The 18522-nt window shown below is 47.0% G+C and overlaps 1 protein-coding gene across 1 annotated transcript; it reads left to right on the forward strand.

The window, feature by feature from the left end:
- The first annotated feature begins 1150 nt into the window (after positions 1–1150).
- Positions 1151–18509, forward strand: Ddx24 (DEAD-box helicase 24). The gene is made up of 9 exons (XM_038337181.1): positions 1151–1273; positions 2623–3336; positions 7718–8248; positions 8954–9107; positions 9378–9893; positions 10865–10940; positions 14844–15032; positions 16562–16691; positions 17987–18509. The coding sequence occupies exons 2-9, from the start codon at positions 2628–2630 to the stop codon at positions 18250–18252; spliced, it is 2571 nt and encodes an 856-aa protein (XP_038193109.1). The 5' UTR covers positions 1151–1273; positions 2623–2627; the 3' UTR covers positions 18253–18509.
- Positions 18510–18522: the final 13 nt, after the last annotated feature.

The following is an 18522-nucleotide window of genomic DNA, read 5'->3' on the forward strand; positions in this document are numbered from 1 at the left end:
GGACCCACCTGCCATGGGACCTGCTGCAATCACAACACCTCTGTCTTGATTTCAAACAAACAAGCATGCAAACAAAAAACAGATTACATTTCTAAAGCTAACTATTAAGATCCCTTATTAGGCCACTTCCTCCTCCTGAGGCTGACCAACAAGGTCTAACTATGAAAGTCCAGCAATCAAAAGCCCCCTTTGACTCACCTAATTAACATGCCCAATTAAAGTTAAATATGTAACTTCATCCTAATATGGGATTCCCCCTTTTACCTGTATAAACTACAATTTGCCTCTGAACCAAGTCTGTTTCCTCTCTATCCAGAAGCAATCTCCTCTCCCCAAATATCCCTCCCCGTCTCCCATTTTTCCTTCCCCTTCTTTCTAGTATTCTGTCTCCTATTTTTGTCTCTTATTTCCTGCCTGTAGTCACTCTGGGGATAATAAATCTTTGTAATGACAACTTGGTCTTGGGGTGTTCTGAGCCAGTATCATTCCTTTCATTTCTTTGCTTCCCTTTCCTTCCTTTCTCATTCGTTTATTGGTTTTTTTGTTTGTTTGTTTTTGTTTTGTTTTTTGAGACAGGGTTTCTCTGTATAGCCCTGGCTATCCAGGAACTCTGCTCTGAGGACTGGGCTGGCTTTGAGTTCCAAGATCCACCTGCCTCTGCCTCCCGAGTGTTGGGATTGATGAAAGGCACACACCCCCATGTCTGACTCCTATTCTGTTTTCTTTTTCCTATGTATCCTAGTATTCCCTAAGGAAGTTTGTTAATTATATTTCATTAATGTTACAGTCTATTGTACCAAGGTCTAAAAACTTGCGTCCGAGACTGGCCTCTCTATCTTCACCAGCCCTGTGCAGTAGGAAGTCACTACGGAACTGCAGAACCCAGCATTTTCAGTACAGGCTTAGTGTAGGTCAGGTAAGAAAACGCTTCAAGACTAACAGTAAGTACTGCACCCAAACTAGATCAAGATTATGTGATCACTTGCGCTCTCTAGCGTCCGTGAAAGAGCTTCGACAGGCAGCCTAAGTGATAAAACAAGCAGAGAGCGAGGGCCAAGCGGGGTACCACACCCAAGCCTTTTCGTTCCCGCCCACGTCCTAGACAGTGCCAATCAGACGGATGCTTCCGCATGGAGGCGGTACTTCCTTCTTCAGCGTGCACGCGTGCGTGAAGTCCCGCTCCGGAACTGCAGTTTCAGACGCTGCTGCAGTTCCGGGTCAGGTTGGCGCAGACGTCCCGGTGCAGGAGAGAAATCTGGCGGTGATTATCCTGGTGAGTGCGGTGCGCATAGCCCCTCCGCGGCCGGCTCCCGGTGTCCCCAAAGCATAGTGGGTCACGGGTGCACCCTCAGCCTTGGTTCCCGGGCGGCCCACGCCTGAGGCCGGTAACCACGCATCCAGGCCCGGGAACCTCCCTTGAAGGTCTCGTGCGATCACAGTGTCAGAGGAGCTCTTGAAGGCGGTGCAGGGCACTTCCCAGGTCCCAGTTTTAGTAACATTCCCTTCGGTTTGTCAAGTGGGGCCGAGGTGCGGTGGGGTCGTTGTGTAGTCAGTGTCTGGGACCGCTGCATGAGCCTTGCCTGCGAGTCCGTGTGCTGCTCTCAACAACAGGCGCCATGCTAAGCGGGTTTTGACATGCGTCACCATGTCGTATTCAAATGAAGACCTAGTGGGTTAAATACCTCATTATCCTTAAATAGTAGACGAGGAAACTGAGCCACAGAGAGGTTTTACCAAAGACCGAGTGGCAAGTGTTGAATCCAGATAGGAATCGAGTTTTATCTTTTGCTTCAACAAATTCTGTTCTTTCTTATGTAAAGAGGCTCACTATGGAGCCACTTAGACTCAGATGAGTCACACATAACCCATTACCCCTTTTAAAGACATGGTCTCATGTGGTCATGGCTGGCTTTGAACTCCTGGAAGGCTTGATACCTACTAAGCATGGTTTTAGGCAGTGCTGGGGGTGGAACCTAGGGCTTCATTCATACTAGGCTAACACTCTGAGCTACAACTCCTGCTAGCTCTCAGTTACTTAAAATGTAATTAGAAAGCTGCACAGGGTGGAGATGGCACTGCCTTGTTCTAATAGGGAAGAGAGCTCGGCGCACTTGTAATAAAGCATACTCCACCCCCTAAAGCCAGAAATGAAAATCCGTCTCCAATCCTTACTCCATCTTAAACATGGCCTCTGTAGGTCAGGCATTATTCTGTCACCTCTGTTGTAATTTCAACTATTTGTGGATAGCATAAAAGTAGAGATTATCCTGGCCCTCTCTTTTTTTTTTTTTTAGCAGGATTAAAACACTAAATTCTGAGAAGATCGGTAGTATTGTTGAAGGTTGTATACAATTAAGTGTTGGGGCTAGGATCCTGACTCGAGTTAGCTCATGTTACTACATCGCCTGTATTCCGTCTGCTCCAAGACCAACTCCCTATTCTGTGGGTGTGCTTCATTTTCTGGCTGGGAGCATCTACTCTGTGTATGTTAAACCATCTTTGGGTTCTTGGTTGTTTGCAGGGTCAAGTATGTTTTAGGTTCGTTGGAACGTGTGTAGCCTTAGACCCCATGCTTCACAGTCGCTAACCTAAAAGAACGTGTTTTTTTTTTTTTTTTTCCAGCAATCATGAAGTTAAAGGAGACCAAATCAAGGCCAAAGCCACTGAGTCGTGGTGCATTTCAGACGAAGGGCATCAAAGTGGTGGGGAAGTGGAAGCAGGTGAAGATCGACCCCAATCTGTTTGCAGATGGACAAATGGATGACTTGGTGTGCTTTGAGGAACTGACAGATTACCGTTTAGTCTCCCCTGCCAAAAACCCCTCTGGTTTCTTCTCAAACGAGGAGCCCAAGAAGAGAAAGGCCCAGGCTGTTTCAGAAGAGGAGGAGGAGGATGAAGAAGAAGAGTCTAGCTCCCCGAAGAAAAAGACCAAGTTGAAGAAACGGAAAGATGTATCAGTGGCTGCCAGAGGAAGTACTGCCCAGGATGAAGTCAAAGATTCTGAGCCAGAGACTGTTTGTTTGGATCAAAAGGTAGGGGAAGCAGCCTCGGAAAGCCTGGCACAGGCTGTTCCAAAAAAGAAGAAAAACAAAGGGAAAAAGAAATTAGATCTTTCCCAGAGCACCGTCTCTAAAGTGCCCAAAAAAACAAAGACCTGGATGCCGGAAATGCACGACCAGAAGGTAGACGTGTCCGCCTGGAGGGACCTGTTTGTGCCCAAGGCTGTTCTCCGAGCACTCAGTTTTCTGGGCTTCTCTGCACCCACTCCGATCCAGGCTCTGACCTTGGCCCCTGCCATCCGGGACAAGCTGGACATCCTTGGAGCTGCTGAGACAGGTAAGGGCTGTTCTTTCTGGAGCGTTTAGATCCATGCTTTGGTTGCTCATAGGCTGGAAAACTGGAGGAGGGGAATGTTGAGAGCATGACCACAAAAGCCGTGTTGAGAAAGCATCCAGCTCTGGGCTGAAATCTGCGCCTGCTGACTTTGGTGCCCTTGCTTTATCTCTGTAGAGCCTGTGGGATGGGGGTGACAGCACCACCTAATGCCTTGCCGTCAGGCTGAGAGGCTTCTCTTACAGTCCATCAAGATTGAGTGTTAGATCTATCTATCTTTCTTTCTTTCTTTCTTTCTTTCTTTCTTTCTTTCTTTCTTTCTTTCTTACACGTGTTCTTCGTGCATGTATTTAGGTTTGTGGGATTTTGTTTTTATTCTGTTGATAATGGTCAGTTATATTGGTTTTTAGAAATGGAAACAAAACATTCCTGAGAAACAGTGAACTTGATCACAATGTGCTGTTTATATATTGGATTTGGTCAAGTGTGAAGATGAAATGAAAATATTCATCTCTAGTTTTATTGTGATGTTCTTATCTGGTGTTAGAGCTGATAGTAACATTGGCCTTGATAACTTGTGATGTGTTCTCTTGTCAGTTATCTGAAAGAGTTTTAAATAATTGATTTTTTTTTCACCTTTAAATATTTGGTAGAATTCATCTGGGCTTGCTCTTCCCTTTTAAGGAGGTTTTTAAGTACAGATTTAAAATTTTAAAACATTAAGAGTTTTTTGTTTTAATTCATTTTTTCCCTGTGTGATAGTTTTCAACTTAAAATTCTGTCCAGTTTTCTGTTTCATGTAGCTGATGGTCTGTTAGCAGGCTCATAAATGTTTTGTATATTGAGACATTCTTGTCAGTTCTCTAGGTTAGCTGGCTCCTTTTCCTGACAGAGCAACCATCTGTATCCTGTAGGGGGCTTTGTGTGACGTCTGTGTTCATCTGCAGCTGTTCCTTGTGGCTTTGTTCAGATGGTAGCATGGTCTGTCCTTTCCATACTGTTCTGTAGATTTAGTTTGACAAACTGCTTTTCTATGTAATACGCGTTTCTTGTGTGTGGTACATAATTTTTGTTCTTTAACTGAATTATTCAGGCCATTTATACTTAATGTGGTTACGGAAAACAGCTGTGTTTAAGTCTGTTCTGATTTTCCCTCGTTGTCCAAGATGTTCTTTGTTGTTTGTTATCTTACTTGAGATTGAATTTTTTGGTGATATTACAGATTAAATATTTATTTGAAATATTTGAGACACTGTTTTAGATTTGTTTTTTAAATTGATATTTGCATCTACATAGTGGAATATCTTAGGAATAGGATCCAGACTATGTATGAAATTCACTTATATTTCATACGCTTCTTAAACATATAGCCTCTAGGCCATGTTGGCAACTCAGAATGTTTAAAAATTTTTAGTATTTGGGAATTCAGATTTTTGGATTGGGATCCTCAGCTTGTATTTAGGATGTTTTTAGGAACAAACAGAAACTGACAGTACATGCCTTTAAGAAGCAGGAAGGTCTGTGGGTTCAGCCTGGTCTACAGAGCAAGTTCCAAGCCAGCCAGAGCTGCATAGACAGACCTTCATTTCAAAAGGAGACAACAGAAAACAAGATGTTTGTACCCACAAAGCCCCTGTGATACCACAGGTGCTGTGGGGTTTTACCAAACCAAGTACTTCATCTCTCAACTCCAGCCATGTGTCCTTTTCTGCAGTTCAGCTCTGTCTACTTGGAGTTGGTCCAGTCGCACAAGCCTGTCTCCTTTTTGGGCCCCGTTCCCGATTTGTTCACATGAAGGAGTGTATAGCAACCTCCTTGGTTTAATACTTTTCTAAAAAGCCCCCAGAACCCAGGGAGACATGTGCACTGGCTTCAAGGGTGTAACTCGGGAACAGCTCGATTGGAGAGATCGACAGAATGTTGAGGACAGAGGGCTTCCTTGTGCCTGTCTGGGCATACCAGCTTTTGTGAGTTCCCCATCCTGGAGAGCTCTTCAATCCCATCCTTTGCAGTGTTCATATAGAGCTTCCTTCCATTATATAGGCGTGATCTGGTAAAGCCTTGGTCGTTGCAGATCGACCTTGGTCTTCAGTCCTGCTCTCTGGTACTCGTGAGGGATGTGCATGAGAGTTCCAGCCTGTGGCCACCAGCTGCGTCCTGAAGTTTTCTAGATGCAATTAGTCTCAGTTCTCTGTCATCTCATTAGTTTACATAAGACCCTGTTACTCCTGAGGCCAGGAACGGAAGGTGGAGATGAACTATTAGAACAAAAAATGCTCCTATTGAGAAGTTACAGTTGTTTACAGAAGTTCTGTGCCAGGACTGGGAATGAGACCAGATACACATTCATTGTGCTGTCTCCTTTCTTGTTTTGCTGGCCACAGGCCTTTGTGGTGTCTTTTAGTGTTTGCCTTAGGGTTCACAGTCTGTTACGGTTTGTGCACATATATTTACCATAGTTTGCCTTCAGGTGATACAGTGCCTTATGTGTGATAAACAGCCTCAAGGGTGTATTTCCATATCTCCCTCCTTTGTACTTTTGTGGTATGTTTTTTGGTTGTGTATTTCTATCTGTGTTGGAAATCAGAACTATTCTTTAACTGTTTTACTGTAAGCAGTTATTTTTTAAAAGTAACAGTTTCTGTTTCTGTAATTTCCGATGCACTTCACTCCCTGTGTAGATGGAGATTCTCATTGACCACCATCCTTGCTTCTGCATGGAAGCTTTGGCTAGCGTTCTTTGTAACAGCTCTATCTGCCAGTGAATTGGCTCAGCTTTGTAAGCTAATGCAGCCTTTGTTTTGTATTTGTTTTCTGGGTAGTTCTGAATTGTCAGTTTTATTTTTCCCAGACTGTCAGTTACAGATGCTGCCGTGATATATTTTGGCATTCTTAAACTTTTGAAGCTTTTTTGTTTGTTTTAAGCTTTTGCTTCTTTGCTGTGATTATTTTTTTACTTGGAACTATTCATAAAAGTTTTTTTCTCTCTTTTTTCAAGTTTTTAAAAAACATTTCTATACGTATGTGCATTTAAATATAGGTTTGCACAAGCCAAGGCCTGTGTGTGGAGGTTCTAAGACAACTTGTGGGAGCAGGTTTGCTCCTCCCCCATGTGGGTCTTGGGATCAGTCGCAGATCGACAGGCTTAGTGGCAAGTGTCTTTATCCATTGAACCATTGAACCATTTCACCAGTCCGTGAGAGTTCCTTGCAGGTTTGGATTAGGCCTTTTTTTCTTCTAGAGACCATCCCTCCCCTCCTCGGGACATTCTTGCTTGTCACCTTTAGTATCTGGGAAGGGTACCTTTCAGGTCTCCTAGTAGATCCTCAAACACAGATGAGATGCTGCTGAGCTGCCTGTACTTTCTTTTTGCACATTTATATAGATTGAATGCCTTTTATATCTTGAGAATTTATACGCTGTGGTCATACTTTCTGCAGATTGATATATAACAGCAAAACTAACACTTCTTCTTCACAGTTTCATGGAAGGAATATTCATTCTTACTGTAGTAAGAATCTTAGCGACCAAGTCATGCCTTTTTTTTCTTCTCTAAGTTGAGACTTTACAGCTTTCGATAAAAGAACACCTTACAGCTTCCCCTTTAGCGTGTCTGAGCTGCTCTGGGAGAGCTCGTCTCAGGTGCTAGGAGAGCGAGCAGGGGCACACAGTCTGATAGCAGATCTGCGCATGACTAGCAAGCAGGTGGGTAACATTACGCTGTGAACACACTGGACAGAAGGAAGACTCGTGTAGATGGAGCCGGACAGTGTGAGAGTTCCCTGTACTGCTTGGAATGATAAGCAGCTTGAAGTTTATGAAATGCTTATTTATGGACTTGTCAGTTTAATACTTTTGGGGCCATAATTGACCATGAGTAGCTGAAATGCAGAAGGTAAAATGACAACTAAGGAGAAAAGCTGTGCTTCGGATTTTCAGGTTGTAGTGGCCTTTTTGACCTCTTGGATGATGTGGGCCCCACGTGCCTTCACAGGTCAGTTTAAAACACACGGGCCTAGAGACAAACTGGCTAGGATTCCTGAAAGAACTGTTGCATTCCTGCTCTGAAGAAGGTTGAAGTGATGCGCAGGTTTTTCTGCAATAAAACACACTTACCTTTCTTTCTTTTATGGTTTCATCACTGGGGTGTTTGCGCATTGTCACTGGTGACGTCAGGTCTAGAGCCAGCGTCTGTGCCTTTCCTTGATTGATGCCAAATACCCGGCTGCTGTGCTCTTCAGGAGCCTGTGTAGAGTGGTGGTGCTTTGGGAGGTCACGCTGACCCTTAGTGCCTTCAGGGTCCCTTATTTCTATGCAAAGGCAGGAGCTTCAGACAGTGACGTGCTGCATCATGGATTCCTGTTGTGTTTGCTTTACTTCTAAGGAAGCGGGAAAACTCTTGCTTTTGCCATCCCGATGATTCATGCAGTGCTGCAGTGGCATAAGATGAAGGCTCCACCTATCCCACATAGCACTGGGATACCACCGAGGGAGAGCAGGGTAGGAGCCGCTGCCGATCTGGGGTCACCTCGCACGGATGGGACTGAGTCTGGAGTGTTGCTTGACGAGGCCAGAACTGAGAATGAAGCGCAGCCCAGTGAGGCTGGGGCGAAGACCGAACCCACGACTAGTGCCTCCCCTTCAGCCCGGGCACTGCTCTCCTGTGATGATGATAATGATGCTGGTGAAGGACCTTCTTCCTTGGTTGAGGACAAGCTTGTCCCCAAGCAGAATGAGGACGGAGGAGAGAAGCTTGATGAAGAGCAGCCTGGGAAGTTAGGGCAGGTGCTGTGTGGCCATATTGCTGTCTATAAGCTTCACCCACGGCGCCCCCTCCTGGGACTCGTCCTGACGCCCACTCGAGAGCTGGCCATCCAGGTCAGACAACACATTGATGCTGTGGCCAGGTTTACAGGTGAGATTCAGTTCCGCTGAATAAATGTTTCCAAGTGCCAGGTGACAGCAGCCAGAGCTGTGGCTCCTGTCCTCTAGGAGAGCTTTCTTATTTGCTGGAGAATTAAGTCCTTTAGAATTGTTGAATTCCCTTAAGGGGACCAGATATCTAAAATGTTTATAGTAACATAACCTTTTAATAACAAATTTGCTGATTGCCTTGAGGTAAAAGCTTAATTCTCTACCTTTTGGGAAGGGTTTCCACACTATGGTGTTTATCCTAATGAAAGCCACATTGCATGGCTGAGTTCTCAATCAAGTGAAGGCACTTGCCGAGCACCTCAGCTGTGTTACCCTGTGTGTTCACTCCTATCCCTTGACCCAGAAGCAGTCCTCTTCCCGAGAGACGACAACTCGGGCCCCGGAAGAGCTCAGGCTCACTCTAATGGAAGGGAATGGAGAGGGCTCCTTACTGCGCGTCACATAAACATCCTGCCCAGCACTGTAGTGCACCACTGCTCGTGGTCAGAGCTGTGCAGCCAAGTCAAATCCAGCCTTTCTCTTGGGATTGGAAGGAAATGGGAAAGTAGACAGGGTCCAGACCACAAACTACAGGCTGTCTGCTGAGACCTCTAGGAGTCAAGCCAGACTGACTTTCAGCACTGTGCTTGTCCAGAGGATGAGCAGCCAGGTGGTTAGCAGTGTCTGTCTGTTTTCTGTCCTGTAGGGATTAAGACAGCAATTTTAGTTGGTGGAATGTCCACACAAAAGCAGCAGAGGATGCTGAATCGCCATCCAGAGATTGTGATCGCCACCCCTGGTCGACTCTGGGAGTTAGTTAAAGAAAAGCATCCTCATTTAAGCAACCTTCGGCAGCTCAGGTGAGGCGGCCCCTCCCCCTTCTCTCACCCTCTGACATGAGCCTGAGGTGTGTGATGTGCACAGGAAGGCCTGGGCAGTGCTTGTTCACTACCACAAACACTGTGGCCATCCACGCCCTATCCCTGTAGCTAAGCATGCACGAGAGAAGTTGGCTGATGCCCTAATGGCGATGGTAGTGTGCTTGTGTGTCTGTGGGAGTGGGATATCATGTAGAGGTTTTTTCTTCCCTGCATTACACTGACCAATGTTGTGGCCTGTCTGGTCTGCAGGTGCCTCGTGATAGATGAGGCTGATCGAATGGTTGAGAAAGGCCATTTTGCTGAGCTCTCCCAGCTTCTAGAGATGTTAAATGACTCCCAGTACAACCCCAATCGACAAACTCTTGTTTTTTCTGCCACGCTGACCCTGGTACACCAAGCTCCTGCTCGAATCCTTCATAAGAAGCATGTGAAGAAAATAGATAAAACCGCCAAACTTGACCTTCTCATGCAGAAGATTGGTATGCGGGGCAAGCCAAAAGTTATTGACCTCACGAGGAATGAGGGTACAGTGGAGACCCTGACAGAGACCAAGATCCACTGTGAGACAGATGAGAAAGACTTGTATCTCTACTATTTCCTCATGCAGTACCCAGGCCGCAGCCTGGTGTTTGCCAACAGCATCTCCTGCATCAAACGCCTCTCTGGGCTCCTCAAGGTCCTGGACATCATGCCGCTGACTCTGCATGCCTGCATGCACCAGAAACAGAGGCTCAGAAACCTGGAGCAGTTTGCCCGTCTGGAAGAGTAAGTGAAGCCTGTCTCCAGAGGCCTGGCTTTGAGCCACGAGCCACTGTACCCAGGGGGCCAGGGAGCTAGGGACCCCACCCCGTCATAAGTTCCTTAGGAGCAGAAGACATGCTAGCCCTCTTTTTTCTTCTTCTTCCCTCTTTCCCATAATTTTATTTCTGTATTTGGCGGTGTCACACATTCATTGTATTTGTTTGCTATTAACGTTCTCAGAGACTTCCAGTAAGTAGTTAGACTACAGATGAAGTCCTGGGCATCCGGTTACTTCTAACACCCTTGAGAAGTGGCAGAATGCATTGTGATTGAGAGCAGAGACTATAACCAGAGTTTCTGACAGCAAATCCCGAACCCTTCACTGCCTTGCTGGTCAAGTTAGTCAGTGTCTCTGTGCTTCATTGTCTCATACTTAGGGTAACAGGTGCCGATGGGATTGCTAGAAGAATAGTGACTGGCACCGTGAAGGGAAAGTCTTGGAACTACTGCCCAGTGTGACCTTCGATAGTCACGAGCCCCCACCACTGCTTGTTATCATCGCTCTTCTCACTTTGTAGGTGACAGAGTGATGTCTAGAAAAGGTCACCAGCTTGCCCAAGTTTTCACAACGTGGCAGTGACAGGGCTGGGTCTCAGATGGATCTGTCAAACCCCAGAGCCTACACCACACCTCCTCATGTTTGTCCCTCTGCCTGTGGACCAGAGTACAGGTTGTCTGTCTAGGGAAGAGTGAGGTAATCTGTCAGTATGGGAGAGAGTAGGTGAGAAGGTATTAGGAGGTAAGACACTGACCCAGAATGTATGTGGCTTCATTTTATTCACTGACAGAACATAACATGTGCTTTTCTCAGCCTCAGCTTAATTGTAAAAGGGAGGTGATAGATTACCTTGTGGGCTATAGTGTGGAGTGCTTAGTGGGTGCTAAGCTGACTAATAATTGTTACTCATTTTTGTTGTTGTTTGTTTCCATTACAGCTGTGTTCTCTTGGCAACAGATGTGGCAGCTCGAGGTCTGGATATTCCTAAAGTTCAACATGTCATCCATTACCAGGTATGGCTCTTAGCATGAAAGCCCCTCCCTGCCATCCTGCTCCTTACAGTGAATGGGAAAGTGTTAAAGCAAAGGTTGGAGCAGAGGGGAGGAGTATTTTTCCCTGCAGCATGTTCCCATTAGCATCTAGTGCCCATTGTGACTGCTTTTGAAACAGCAACATCCTATCAAATAACCATTCTCTTCAGGCCACTTTTATCTACAGATTAAAGTGTCAGTCCCTCCCATCCCCTTACCTTCCAGTGGCATGGCTGAGCGTTTATCTTAGTGTGTTTTTGTTACTATAACAATAACTAAGGCTGGGTGATTTGTAAAAAGGGTGTGCCTGTTGATTCTGGGGGCTGGAGAGTTCAAGGGCCTGCTACCAGTGTCTGCTCCACTCCTCTCTGCTTCTGGTGGGAGCCCTGAGGTAGAGGAGTGTGCAGTGCAAGAGCGGTGGCCAACACGAAGGAGACAGCATTGGGTGACATCTCTTGGTAACCAGTCTGCCCTGGAGAGCAAGAACTCACTCCATTCCTCTTTCCAAGCCATCTACAAACACTTCCTGCTAGGCCCGCCTAGCACTGCTGCCCTTGTAATTCTGAAGAATTAAGCTGCAGCAGGAGTTTTGGTGGGGACAGACCACAGCAGCGTTTTTGTTTTTATAATTTTAATTTTTATTGAAAATAGATTTTTTTCATATAGTATATTCTAATCATGGTTCCCCTCCCCTAAGTCATCCCAGATCCTCCCATCTTCCCACTCCCACACATCTATACCTTTTCTTTCTCTTTCTCAGTACAAAGTAGGCAACAATACAAAGATAAACAGAATAGGACAAAAACAAACAGAAAAAAGGAGCCAAAGAGAAAGCATAAGAAACACATACAGATGCAGAGATAGATACACTCCCACAGACAAATCCCATAAAAACACAAAATCACAAACCATGATATATAAACAAAAGACCTGTAAAGAAAAAAAAAAGCCCAGATGAAAACCCTCCAAAAATACCATTGAGTTCATTCTGTGTTGGCCATCTACTTCTAGGCATGGGGCCTGCCCTTACGTGTGGCTTGTGTACCACACTTAAGTGTTTGTGTTTGTGAACACTAGTCTGCATAAGCACTCATTAGCCCATAGGGCTAATTCTAGGGGGGTATCAGCTCAGCTTCTTCATGTTCAGTGAGTTATGTAGGTGTTGTCTTCAACAGTAGGGTCTTACCCTCAGTTTGTGGAGAGCAACAGTTAGCATGAGCAGTATCCTGGGTTGTTTGGGGTTTTCTATAGGACCCTCACAGCAATGTGTTAAATGGCTCGTCTGGTGTGCAGTTCAAGACCTCCCTTGGCTAAATCCCAGCTGTGTGACCTTCATCAAATTCTTTGGTCTCCATCTACAGTTTTCTCATTTTGTGGGTGGCAGGGTCGTGTGTTGCTGGGTTGGGAAGGCATGTGTAAAGATCTTGGGCTGCTCAGTTGGAAACACTGACTACATGTTCTGGAACAGCAGCTGCAGTAACAGTGATTTTGAAGAGCAAACAGCAGCAGGTAGTTGTAGCTGGGAGCATGGGCTCCATATCCTCCTGCCAGGAATAGAACACCACTCTGAGAACTCAGAGTTGACACCTTTGGGCGAGGACTTTGGCACCATCCATTTTTGTGCTGTTACCTATAAGCTGGCAGCAACAACCACACCTGCCCCTTAGGGTTCTTAGAACTGACTAGATAATGAAGCACCCATCACAGTGTGGAAAGCCTGGCATCTCTTAGGACAGTTTTTGTAAGCAGGTTTTTCGTTAGGATCACTGGTTCCCCAGTTACACAGAGACTTAATATGAATTATAAATGCTCAGCTGATAACTTAGGCTTGTTACTAAACTAGCTTTTGCAACTCAGATTAGCCCATATTTCTTATCTACATTCTACCACTTGGCAGTACCTTTTTTCAGCACAGAATGCTCATCTTGCTTCTCGTGTAACCTCTGTCTGCCCAACTATTGGCCAGTCAGCTCTTTATTAACCAGTGAGAATAATACATATTTACAGTGTACAAAAAGATTGTTCCACAGCAGTTTTTTTATTATTTTTCATTTTTCTTTTTTTTTTTTTTTTTTGCTTTGAAAAATATTTTGTGAGTACCAATTTCAGATTAGCACATCTCTGGAACAGGTACTGGGTTGCTTGTAGACGATACCAGGACCACACAGCATAGTCCCAGCCCCTAAGAAGTACTGCATTCCATAGTGGAGAAATGAGATGTGGTCACCACTATAACATAAGACGGGAAATTACCACATGTACACAGTTTGAGAGGTGCTGAGTGCTTTCCAGAAGATGGTACCGTTCCAGGATGGAGAGGTTGGGGTGTGCAGAGGGAAGAGGGAAAAAAGGGCTGTGTGGGTAGCTGTGTTTGGGGTATGCCTTAGTTAGGGTTCTGCTGCTGTGATAAACACCATGACCCAAAAGCATCCTGGGGAGGAGAGGGTTTGTTTCGCTTTACAGTTTACAGCCCACAGTGAAGGGAGGGCAGGGCAGGAGCCTAGAGGCAGGCATTGAAGCTGACAGCCATGGAGTGCTGCTTGCTTGCTTGTTCCTGCTGGTTTTCTCAGCTTGCTTGCTTATATAACCCAAGACCACCTGTGGAGGGGGCTCTCACATCAATCATTAATCAATAAAATGCCCCACAGACTTGTCCATAGGCCAATTGATCTGATTGCAGTGTTTCCTCAGCTGAGGCTCCCTCTTCCCAGATGAGTTAACTTGTATCAACTTGAGAAAACCTAACACAGGGTCACTACTAGGAGTGAGCGAGAGGAGGACCTTGTTGGGATGTGAGTAGATGAATAGTTGTTGCGGCCAGCAGAGTCAGCTAGGAGCGGGTGGCTGAAGCCTAGAGTGTCACGGTCAGGAGTTGGCGGTCCACTACAGACCACTGAAGAGCCACTGTACTTCATTAGTGGTAGTCGCCCCGGGAGGCAGGGTGTGAATACTCATGCCATGCTGTCTGTGGACAGTGTACCTGCCATAGGTTGGCCTGGGCTTCGCAGGTCTTTGAATCCTGGCTCCCACACTCATTTAGTTGGGTAACTAGGGGAAGTGAGCAGACCACTTTGTATTTTAGTTTCCTGGTTTACAATATGTGAGTAATGATCAAGTATTTCATAAGACTATGATAATTTTACCTTCATTTTCTTTTTTTTTGTTTATTTTTCCAAACAGGGTTTTTCTCTGCAGCTCTGACTGTCCTGGAACTCTCTTTGTAAATCAGGCTGGCACAGAGATCTGCCTGCCTCTGCCTCTCAAGTGCTGGGAATAAAGGCGAAGGCATGTGCCACCTCTGCCGGGCCTTCATTACATTTCTATTGCTGTGCTAAAACAGTGTGACCAAGGCAGTTTAGAAGAAAGGGTTTATTTATGGTTAATGGCTTATGGTTGCAGAGTGATAAGTCCACAATGAGGGGGGAGAGCTAACAGGTGGGAGACGGGTGGAGCAGGACCAGAGAGCTCAGCTGCAGATGTGATGCAGAGAGTACACTGGAAATGGTATGTGGCTTCCGAAGCCTCAGGCAGTCACTCATGTTCTATCGTCAGTCACCCATGCCGAGTCGGGACATGGCAAAGCTGAGACTGAAGTAGACTAGATGGCACTGGTCACAAGGGGCATGGGAGTGGCGAGTAGGAGAGACACCCAGGTTGATTGTAAAGAGCTGAGCCAGTGTGGAGGCCATGGGAGCCTGGTGGGTGGGCTGTCAACTTAGGGATACTTAGGGATAGTCTGTGTTTCTGGAAATAGGGCTATGTTGGTCACAGTGCTGGAGAGGTTTCTGTCCCTCGGAGAGCAGAGCCAGTTTGGGGATGTGGCTCTGAGGGAAAGAACACTGTTGGGCATTGTCTGTGTGCTGATCCTCCTTGCTGCTTTGGCAGGTGCCCCGCACCTCAGAGATTTACATCCACCGGAGTGGTCGGACTGCCCGAGCTACCAGTGAAGGCCTCAGCTTGATGCTGATTGGGCCCGAGGATGTGATGAACTTCAAGAAGATTTATAAAACTCTGAAGAAAGATGAGGACATCCCACTGTTCCCAGTGCAGTCAAAGTACATGGATGTGGTCAAGGTAAAGTGGTTAAACCCCCCTCACAGAGCACCTTGCTCTGAGACCAGAAGCCTTACCCTAGAGAACTGAGAAGTGGTTCTGCTGATGGCTGGATGGTGGCTTTTGTAAAAATGCTGGGAGCACCAGACCCGGGAGAAAGGCAGAAAAGGGTTGTGGTGATATTTTTCTGTGCTTTAACAAATAAAGCTTGCCTGAAGATCAGAGTTTGGAGCTAGCCACTAGTTAGCCATAGAGGCCAGGCAGTGGTAGTGCATATCTTTAATCCCAGCACTTGGGAGGCAGAGGCAAGACAGATCTCTATGAATTCAAGGCCAGCCTGGGCTACACAAGATTTAATCAGTCTAAGAGAGCAACAGAGCCAGGCAGTGATGACTCACACCTTGAATCCCAGCACTAGGAAGGTGGAGACAGGAAGGGGATACAGCTGGGCAAAGAGAGGGATGTAAAGCGGGAAAAGACAGGAGGCATAGCATTCAGTCTCAGTCTGAGGATTCCTGGAGACAGGATCACCCATTCGGTCTAAGGATTTGGTAGAGGTAAGAACTAGGAGCTGGCTGCTCCGCTTCTCTGATCTTTCAGCATTTACCCCTTTATCTGACTCGGGGTTCTTATTGAAGAATTTGCGCTACATTTTCTCCCTCATCCACTTTGGTGTGTGATCTTGAAGTCTCCACCTGCTTCCACTTCAGCTAGACAGTGCAGTGAGCACAGCCATATTGACAGCTGTCAGAGCTGTGAGCAGCAAGGTAAATGCTGAAGGTTTGGTGTACTCTTGTAGCAGAGACAGTAAGGCTTGCTTTCTGTATGTCTATTAACTTGAGAGCATTCACTGTGAAGGTGTGCCCTAGGTCACAGTGTAGCAGACTAATGTGGGGTATTTCCCCCAGAGGCTCACCAGTGTATGTCTAGGCCAGGCCCACAGCACAGTGAGGTTAGTGTGGAGCCCTGAGGTTAGCAGGCATGTGGTTATGTTGTGGAAAGAAGAACTTTCATCTTTGAGGGGGTGGAATTGTAGCCATTGAGGAAGTGGAAACAAGGGGCAGTTGGAGGGCCATCTGGCATGGAAGGTATGTTGGTTGTGTGAGGATTTGTGATGGGGCTGGTGGGAGGTGGGAACACAGAATTCCTATTGAGCCTGGGAGTACCCCATTTTCATGGTTTCTTTTCCTCACTGCACGTGATCTCCCATGTCAGGTGAAGGGGGCATTATATCACTGCATTCTGACCCCAAAGCCATGAGAAGAATTGAGGAGACCAAATGTGGCGCCTGGGGAGACTAGCTCAGACTGGCCACCCGGAAGTTGGCAGCCTGGGACAGTCCTCTGTGAGGTGCAAGCAGGCTTTTGTGGTTGTGTGGGTAATGGTGACCAGGTGCTGTCGTGAGCCCAGGCAAAGGGTTTCAGTGGGATCAGAGTTAGTCTCTCTGCTTACTGCTCACAGAGCAGTTTAGGACAGTTTCAGTGAAGCTTCACTTGCTGAGAGGCCCAGGCCCTCTGTCAGATGGGAATTTTGTGCTCATGTCCCCTCAGGAGCGGATCCGCCTAGCCCGGCAGATTGAAAAGGCTGAGTACCGGAACTTCCAGGCTTGTCTGCACAACTCCTGGATTGAGCAGGCGGCGGCAGCCCTCGAGATCGAGCTGGAAGAAGACATGTACAAAGGTGCGCCCAGGCTGGGTGGGAATGGGAGGCTGCCTCCAGCACTGGATTTCCCTTAACTTGCACGTGGTTGGAACCATCGCCACTTCTGTGACCCATCAGAAACAGCAGTGTGCCCTTTTCTTGTCTCATGCCTACTCATCCCGTGTGGGCCTGCTCTCGACCTTTCTTATGTGTCTGATTCTGTCTCATATGGACAGCCCTTGGAGTCTCCGACCAGGAGCAGACACAAACAGGACGTCCTTGTTCGTGCAGCCTGATCTCTTACTGTGTCGTTAGCCTTTTGGTATGCCTCTTTCTTCTTCAAGTCAGGTCTCCTAACTCAAGAGTGAGTAAAGGAGGCAAACTGGGTACAGCTGTGCTCAAAGCTCAAAAACAGGTCCTGGAGACTGTTAAGTCCTTATTTATCTTGTGGTTAGTGCTACACCTGCCTCCCAAGGCAGCAAAGCACCTCCATATCTCCCTTAATACCCCAGCCTCTTGGCTTGAATCAAGAGGGAACTGTGTTTTTTTACATGCAGGGGAAGGCTCCCAAAGAGAAGGAATCTGTACATTAGAACAGCTCTGTCACCAGGTATTACCTAAGCCCTCTTCTGTCTTTGGGCCAGAAGCCAAGGAAGGGACCAGGCTGTACGACCTTGCGTAGGGAAGCTGAGAATTACATCTGGGGCTCATGACAGTGGTTGTGCTCCTTCTTCCACACAGCAGCTTAGCTCAGCTGGGGTGTTGGCTTCTGTGCCCAGCCATCAAGTTGAGAGGCAGACTGCTGCTCCGTGTGGGAGCCCGGAGTTTGCCAACAGTGCACTCCTCCTTGTGGCTCTGGCCTAGGGCTCAAATAGAGATGTGAGTCCCTGGCTTTCCTTCTTGACGCCAGGCTTGCTTGGGTGGGGACTTGCGCTGCGTCCACCTCAGCGTGCAGTTGCAGCATTGGTTGGGGAGGTACTGAAGAATCAGGCTGCAGAGAAGTGTTTGCTCTCTCCTGAGGAATTTGTGGTTGCTGTACTTGAGGTGGTAGTGTGTAGCTGCAGTGGCAGAGCAGCAGACTTCAGTCAGATGGGAGCTCTGATCTCTGACGGTTTGCTCTGCACCAGTGACGTGACTCCTAAGCCTGAGTTGCCTTCTCTGTAAATTGAGGACTTTCTGTCTTTACTGGCCCTGAACAGTGATGGACGGTGGCCCATTGCATCATCCCTCCTAAACAAAAGTTCGTTTATGGTTCTCAACTTCAAGCACCACAGCTTATTAGTCTAAAGAAAGTGTTTCTGCATAAACATGATGCTATATTTGTGTGTCTCAAGGAGGAAAAGCCGACCAGCAGGAAGAGCGTCGGCGACAGAAGCAGATGAAGATCCTGAAGCAGGAGCTACGCCGTCTGCTCTCCCAGCCACTCTTCCAGGAGAACCTGAAGACCAGGTACCCCACACAGTCTGGCAGGCCGCCTCAGCTTGTGGTGGCCCCCAGGAATGCCGAGTCTGCGCTGAGCTGCCTCTCCAGACAGAAGAGGAGGAGGAGGAAGCCAAAAGAGCATCGGGCACCGCCAGAGCCAAGTTCGAGCACAAGCTAACTGCCCCCAGCGTGGTGACCGCTCAGTGGTACCTCTCCTCCAGCCGTCTGTGAAAGCCTTCCTAGCCTGCGCTTCACTCTGTCATCCACCCGGGAAAATGTCTCACTCTTCCATCTTTTAGCCAAAAAGACCTCGTGCACACGTGTGTTGTGGAGTAAGTGTAGTAGCCAGCAGCTGTGTCTCTGCATCCAGTTTATGCAGGCTTCTTGTGTACAACTTGGTTTCCCAATTAAAAAAAAACAAGTGGGAGTAGAGAATCGCCCTGAGGGT

This window comes from Arvicola amphibius, chromosome 7 (assembly GCF_903992535.2).
Source record: "Arvicola amphibius chromosome 7, mArvAmp1.2, whole genome shotgun sequence".
Lineage (NCBI taxonomy): Eukaryota > Metazoa > Chordata > Mammalia > Rodentia > Cricetidae > Arvicola > Arvicola amphibius.

Excerpts from the sequence above, each read along its gene's own strand:
- Ddx24 (XM_038337181.1), top strand. The coding sequence starts at position 2,628 with ATGAAGTTAAAGGAGACCAAATCAAGGCCAAAGCCACTGAGTCGTGGT. Across the intron at positions 9,894-10,864 it reads CAGTTTGCCCGTCTGGAAGA|CTGTGTTCTCTTGGCAACAG; the intron begins GTAAGTGAAGCC and ends TTTCCATTACAG. Across the intron at positions 16,692-17,986 it reads GGAAGAAGACATGTACAAAG|GAGGAAAAGCCGACCAGCAG; the intron begins GTGCGCCCAGGC and ends GTGTGTCTCAAG.